Raw genomic sequence first — 7831 nt, forward strand, 5'->3', positions numbered from 1 at the left:
TTGACTTGAATATGTTGATAAGGACATGTCGGAAGTACAATTCTCTAGTTAAGGAAAACAATTTTTAAAATCTAACGAAAATGCACACTAACTTTGTACAGGAAAGTAAGTATTTATCAGTAATTGATTAAAGTCCGATGTGTTAAATTTTACTTTCAAACGAAAGTGAAATGGAGAGAAAATATATAATGAAATTGTGCAAATGTGTGTAACAGGCATAAAAAGCATCTCTGATCTTCTTGGTCATTATTAACAGCCGAATCAAATTTGAGCTATACGTTCGCTGGTCTTAGAACCACAGAGACTATATGAGCTAGACAGTCTGAATTTAAATTTGATGTAGGTGTCTGTAAAACATACACAGATCAAGTTTTAACTCCAATCTATAATGCTACCTCTACCACCAGTTCAAACAAAGGAAACAATTACTTGTTATCTTCTAGACTTCTACTCCGGACTAGATCGCTTTTTCTTTCTTTTTTTTTGTTAAGAGTGATTTTTAGCAGTGATGGCAATAAATGATTTTTTTCGTTTTTATTGAATTAAAAAAATCAATGGCAAAGAATAATTATTCAAGAAAAAGAGTTAAATTATTATGAACGTTTATTTGCATGTTTGCCAATATTTTAAAATGATTGATTTTATTTTTAATAGATTTTCCCCAATGATAATGATTAATATTGACTTATTTTATTAAATCCTGACTATAATCATAAAAAGTATTTTAAATATGAAGACCATAAATGTTTGACTTTTATTTGTATCTTTTAAGAATTAACCATTATCATCGATAAAAAAAATTTTAAAAATTATCACTAAGTAATATTTAAAATATAGCTACTATAAATAGCTTGAATGATATTAAGATTTTATAGAACTATGATTTTGTTATAAGAATTGTGACCTGTAACAATCAGCTTCAGATCAGCGAGCCACTACAGGATCTGAAAAAAGTTTGATATCCAAATAATCAAGAATTGATTGTTCTGCTATCAAAAATCTAAATCAGAATTGTTGGAGTCCCATCACCTGTCAAAGTACGGAATAACCCTATAAACATGTTTGCCTCATTCGATGCTTATGTAAGTCAACTGCAGCGAACTTGACACAAGTTCTTGCAACGTTCAATGGATGCATCAAGTCACAAAACGGTAGCATTTAAAAGTTGTAAAAGCTCGGCGAGCACTTAACACTGTCACGCCCACATATACGAAGAGGGTTGATGGGGAAAGGCAAACAGCCAGAGCCACAGCAATTGAATGTCAGTCACAAAAATGCAATCACAGTTTGACACAATTTTACCGAGGCGCCACTTCAACACGTTGCAACTGCAATATCTTTACTCACAGTGGCAGCCAAACAAGAGAAGCAGCCAACGCACGAACGACAACTCTGCAAACAACACAATGACAACTCTTTAACACTGTTAGGTTGTCGTTGTCGTTGACGTCCTTGTCGTTTGCTACGTAGCTTATGTATGTAGCTCCATTTACCTACAAACAGAAGGTTTTATAGTTCATTCATTGTACTTGTAACTATTTGAGTTACAGCAAATGTTCAATAAGATAAAGAAATCATATAAATACACTTCCTTTATCTCAAGCACTAGATTATAATAGCTAATTTATGCCGAAGAGAATATTATATCATTATCATAGTTAACATCTAATGTTATTAATAGCATTAAGAACTCTTTAACAGTAGTTTATGTTTGTACATGTTAATAGCAGCATGAAATCAAGTTCGCTGTTTAGCATAGCATGTAAATGTTATGAACAGATAAATATAATTAACAGTAGATATTTAAACTAAATACAGTTGTTTAGCTTAGCATGCAAATGTTATTAGCAGTGTGCAGAATACTTTAACAGCTGCATAATGCTTGCAAATGTTAATAATGCGTATAGTGTAAATTAACAACAAGCAATTATCACAGCATTCAAATCTTATTAACAGCTTATGGATAACCAATAAAGCCTATTCTAGCTTAAGGGTATCCACAAATCCAAAGAAAATCCTTACTTTTGCTTGCGTTATTGTTGTTATCGTTATCGCTGGCTTCATCGCCGCAGCGCGTGCTCGAGTGCATTTTCACTCACATACACACACACACACTTTCAAGTAAACAGCACAAATACAAACATATGTCATTGCTGAATGTGCCAAACACACACACTCACAGTCAGGGCATTTTTGTTGTATGATTGCGTTTTTATCTTCGTCATTTCAGCAACGTCTGGCAACTCTGCGGGCCAAACTGCAACTCTGCAAACTGCACCAAGCCCTGACTAAATATTTTACTGCAAACATTGAGCAATTTCACTTTAAAAGTCAATCGATTTTCATTTAATTTTTACGAGCATTTTTTTTTTGTTCGTTCGTCTTTTATATGTTTGGCCCAGCTTTTGACTTTCTCAATTGCAATCGCATTCCCGTGCATGTGTATCCTGTAACCACAAAGCGAATAAAATGGGGTATATTTTTTACCAGTTCGGATTAGAAAAGTGTTATATATTTTTGTAAAACGTGTATCATTTGTTGATAAATTTAAAAATATAATTTAATTTGATAGGCATTTACATCAGCGATGTCCAAAACTTGAAAAGGCAGCCACGCGTGGTTGGCAAACCAAACTCTGCCGGCGTCGCAGCCGACACATGTATAGAGTGAGAGAATATGTGTATTCTATAAATAGAACGCTCGGCAACTTGCTCTCGCACGATGCGCGTGTTCGGCTGCATTTCCTCTCACGACTCATGTGTTCGGCTGAAGCTCAAAAGTCAAACGCGCAGTCAGTCGCTGTGCTAAATTCAATGAGGACAGATCATAGAGCGCACGATTTTTTACTACACCGAAAAAAATGTTTGATCTCAATTGGGAAAATAAATTATTTTTCATTGAGAATATGGATGGTAATGCTCAATGTTTATTGTGCCATAACGTTGAATGTCGATTTACCCTTGACGTAATTAAAAGGCACTACCAACTTTGAAACGGGGGTTATGATGAAATAAAGGGGAGGGAGAGAGATTTAAAAGTTTTAGAGATGCCAATATCGACGATACAATACATATATGCTGCGCATCGATTTAATTTGTTTTATGTTTGTATCGCACGCACTTTATTTTTTCAGTGTAAAGCAGTAAAACGTCACGTTGCCTTCGGGTTTCGCTGCTTCGCACACAAGCGCAAATCTTTCATTGTGTGAGTTTGGACACCACTGATTTACATACATAGTTTGTACGATCCATTAGAATATAATTAGTTCTCCTGATTCTCTCTAAGTAATTAAAAAATCTGGTGTAAACAAGGTCTTACATCATACATATGTACATACGTGTGAGAATTTTTGCTAGGGTATATCAGAGCTGAGTATAGCTCGAAATTGTGTGCAGCTACAGGGTATCTTCACAGGGATCACTCTGCACTAGAACATTTACTACTTGTTATCCCCAACATTTTACTTACCGCACATATAATATTTTGCGCAATCGTATTCATCCTTCACTTTCTCCATCCACCTGTCCCCTTTGCTGTAGATGTGTGTGTGTGTGTGTATGTGGGGATGTAGCTACATAAGAGGGTCTGTCAAATTTAATTAACTTCACGTTTATTAAGATAGACTTGCTTGCTATGCAAATTTGTTGATATGATACTGTCATATACTTATTTTGTCAGCGCTTTGCTGAATTACGACTTTGATTTAAAATGATTTGGATGTCAATAAATTTTAGGAATGGAAAATTAAATCTATGGTTTGTCTACGTACACTCTTAATGAAATAATCGGAAATAAACGTAAAAAAATATTTTACTATCTATTACATTGTATGTTGTCATCATTTTCAACATTTTTTTTTTTTTGAGTATTGTAGCATTGTTTTTTATTTAATGTTATTGAATCACTAATTTTTTATGTACTTATTTATTTTGCAACAGTCAGTTGACAATAAAAATAATTTGAAATTTAAAAAAATTAAAAAATTAACACATTTGTAAACTACTATTTGAATAAAATAAAACATTCGTTTTTCTGATGAACTTTGCCATTTTTCTCAGTTTTGTTAAGTTTTCCTCTTTGGAGTGTGTGGACACCTTTAAGCATGCTGTATATTTGTATATATATTAAGCGAAATGTCAAAAGTAATTGAACCACGTAGGCAACCCCTCATCCATCTTAAAGGAAACCAAAACTTGTTAACTCTTTTTACTCTCCTCGACCTCATCTGCTACATTAACTTTCGCTTTTGTGTAGCTAGAGGGCGGGGAGAGTTCCTTAAGGAGACGAGGTGGCTTGCATGTTTGTCCCAATTTCAGAGAGTCATCGCATGATTTACGTCGGATCGGCTTTAGTCAAGCAATCATTTTGTGCACACACACACACACACACACACACACACTCACACACGCACAGAGCTAAGGCCATTACCAAAAGCCAATAGCCAAGAGCTCGACAAGGGATGGGACACAATTATGGGGGCCAAAGGGCTTTCAATTTCACTTGGCTAGCTTTAGGTAAACAGCTACAACGAGCCTGGACATCGTCCCTTCCTTTCGCCTCTGCTTTGTGGGCTGTGGCAGCGATCAAGTGAAGCATGCAACAACCGCAAGCGGCACGCAAACGCATCAAATCAATGAAAGTGGCCACTGCGTCACGATTTGCACTTCATTGATTCCACAATCAACAGACGAGGTCAGAACTGAACTGGCTTCTCCTCAACCAACAGCTTCAGCTTCCAGCTAGCCAGTCGTTAGGTTCTGTAGATGACCACTTTCTCAGTTTCTCAGTTTCTCTGTTTCCCCAGTTGCTCTCCCATTGGAGCACCCAAAAAGTCAATGAAGCTGAAGCTGAGTCTGAAGCTTGTGGCGCTACTTACAGCATTTTCATTCCATTCGCATTTTTTTGCCCCATTTGGCCGCAGCCAGTTTATGAAAATGAAAATTGCCAAGAAAATGGAAAATTCTTCATTGTGGCATGCCATTTTCATACTTTTTTTTGCACTTTTTGCTGCACGCTATCAAAATGCACTTGTTATTGAGCAGCGGGCGTACCGGTGACCCCTCCCTTTCCCTCTCCCTCTCTCTCTCCCTCTCTCTCTCTCTCTTCTCTCAGAAATTCATCTCACTCGGCTAGCTTAATATATACATGCTTGATTTAATGTGAATACAAATCGCTTATCAGCTCGAAAGCAGTAGAAAAGAGAAACAAGAATCAATATTCTAAGCAAAACATATTCGAATGGGGGATACCCTTATCATATAGGTTGTCTCACAAGTTTCCAAAAACAAAATTAAACTTATCTTTGTTTTTAAATAAACATTGAATCACAGCTCGAAAACAGCAGATAAGCGAAACAAGAATCCAAATTCAAAAGCAAAGCATATTCGAATCAGGGAAGCCCTTATCGTATGCGTTGCTTCCTAAATTCCCAAAAATAAATTTAATCTTGTTTTTAAATAACTATTAAATCGCAGCATGAAAACAGCAGAAAGCCGATTCAGGAATCAATATTCGAGCTGGGGATACTATCCTTATCATATCCATTGCTCCCCACATTTCTAAGAGAATAGACCAAATGCATCTTTAATTTTTTAATAAAAATATAAAATCACAGTTAAATTTTGTTTTTTTTTTTGGGCTTGAATCTGATTATTATATGCACATTGAACTTTTAGACATATTACACAATGTGAGTCGATGAAGATAAACCACAGCTAACACCACTTTGACAGCATCCATAAGATAACGAGAGCGATTGTTGATATAGTTCCAGCTACCGAACGATCAGCCGCATTGCATTTCGTCTGTTCCGACCAAACGTAATATTCGCGAAACGGCGATTTATCCACAGCAGCTTGAATAATATCATATAATTTCTTATCTAACTGACGCTGACGTGATAATAACTTGGCCAGCGGAATCGGAGAGATACCGGAGTAACCGCATATTAATGTTAGACGCCTGTAATCGGTATACATCACTTTGTAGGTAACTGAAGGATTGTTCGCAATCTCGCCGTAATACAAGTTAAAAATGCTATTCTGAGTATTACTATCCCAGGGAAATGACACTGTCTGCTTGACAGGACTCAGTGATCCATCATATGAGCTAATATACTCCAAATCGAGTACCAGCTCACTTTCAGCTTTATCCGGAACAGTAACATTCAGGCATCTTAAGACATCCCCGCTTGGCACTCGACCTACCTCATACCAAACGCCTGCTAACTGTAAAATATTTAAGCTGAACTTTAGATAAAAACAATTACAAAATATCAAAAGTTATAGATTCTAGGTGAATAACCATAGACTATTAATCATATAAACATATTACAGATCATAGATCATAACACAGACATCTTAAATTACAGTTTAACGCACATAAATCATTGATATTAGTCCATAGATCATAACATACAAATCATCGAACAAAGATCAACGACATAGATCACATATTACAGATTTTATAACATACAATATTGATCGAATATATCATATATTAAAGATCACGCGTCTCACACATTAACGATCAAAGATTATATATTATTGTTTACTTTATAACTTACGGCTTTGAGATTCAGCGGCTGGGAAGGCACATCTCTATGACAATTAAAGTTTGGCGGAAGAGCGATATCAAAAGATTGAACACTATGCATCCAAAAGATTCGTAACAGCAGCACGATAAATAATTTCATCTCCATTCGTAGATCCGCTCTCTTCCGACTCCGTTTAACGACTGAACAAAGCGTAATAATGCCTGAGGGAAAACTACAATTATTGCTATGCTTATCAAGCAAAACTGAAAGTGAGTGTACACATTTAATCCCGCATCAAATACAAAAATGAATGTACAGAGTCATACTATGAGAACCCAACAGTTGAGCACAATTACTTGCAGCTCACATCAATATCTTATCAATGAAACGGTCGTTATCATCAAGAGAACACTATAACCTCTCGATTCTATCAAGGTGTAATCTCATTAACATTTTACAACGCAACAGAATCAAGCTAATTTTACACTCAGCTGCTAATAAGAATACATTTTAAATGAGAGCTGATAAAGCATTTAGAAAGCATTAGAATGACTTGAATATCAGCACACACAACCTTATCGCATGAACCTAGCTATCCATGTATTCATTATCTTACCGTTGGGCTTCTCACTAGCTTATTCCTTTTCTTGGTCATCATTTCATAGTAACTCCAACTGTCTTTTGCTGTTTTTATAATGTATCTACTAATAAAATATTTAATGAGTCAATCGTTAGGAGAGATTAATTGTAAAATCTTACACATATGTCTTTAAAGTCGTTCAGTTTGCATAATAAAACGACCAATTTAGTATATTAAAAATATAAACGTTTTGTCTCTTTACTGTAAAACTATCAAAAAATAAAAAGCCAACTACTTGTAATTTGATAAAACAATAAATGAAAGGCACGAAATTAAGATAAATGTTTTAAGCCATTAAATCGAACCGTCTCTAAAAATTAAAGATTAAAATTTTAAATATTATATGATATGAAATCAATCTAACTGCAGACGCAGTAAAACTTGGTTTAAATTATGTTGAGCAAGGACTCAACTCATTTTGGCTATAATGCAGCATTGGCGGATTTTGTTTGCCGACTTCCCTGCTTAAATATGCAACTCTAACCAAACGAATAAAGCAAAAATCTGGCAACTTTGAGCGCATACTAAAAAATAGAAGCACTTTGCAAAAAAAAAAAAAAAAAAAATTTAAAAAAAAATAGGGAGAGACGCCGACATGGCAAACATGCGAAACTATTAAAAACATGTCTTTGTCCTTTGGCTTTGGGTGCATATAA

The 7831-nt window shown here is 35.2% G+C and overlaps 1 protein-coding gene and 1 long non-coding RNA gene across 2 annotated transcripts; both read right to left on the bottom strand.

Moving 5' to 3' along the window:
- Positions 1-2362: 2362 nt before the first annotated feature.
- On the bottom strand, positions 2363-3541 carry LOC117791539. Its single transcript, XR_004618067.1, has 2 exons — positions 3469-3541; positions 2363-2447 (listed from the first exon to the last, which is right to left on the bottom strand). It is a non-coding gene; the product is annotated as an uncharacterized LOC117791539 (long non-coding RNA).
- Positions 3542-5576: 2035 nt separating this feature from the next.
- Positions 5577-7239, bottom strand: LOC117790222. The gene is made up of 3 exons (XM_034629568.1): positions 7152-7239; positions 6566-6756; positions 5577-6227 (listed from the first exon to the last, which is right to left on the bottom strand). Exons 2-3 carry the CDS (start codon positions 6698-6700, stop codon positions 5715-5717), a joined length of 648 nt encoding a protein of 215 aa, XP_034485459.1. The 5' UTR covers positions 6701-6756; positions 7152-7239; the 3' UTR covers positions 5577-5714.
- Positions 7240-7831: the final 592 nt, after the last annotated feature.

Source organism: Drosophila innubila, assembly GCF_004354385.1.
Source record: "Drosophila innubila isolate TH190305 chromosome 3R unlocalized genomic scaffold, UK_Dinn_1.0 2_E_3R, whole genome shotgun sequence".
Taxonomy (NCBI): Eukaryota; Metazoa; Arthropoda; class Insecta; order Diptera; family Drosophilidae; genus Drosophila; species Drosophila innubila.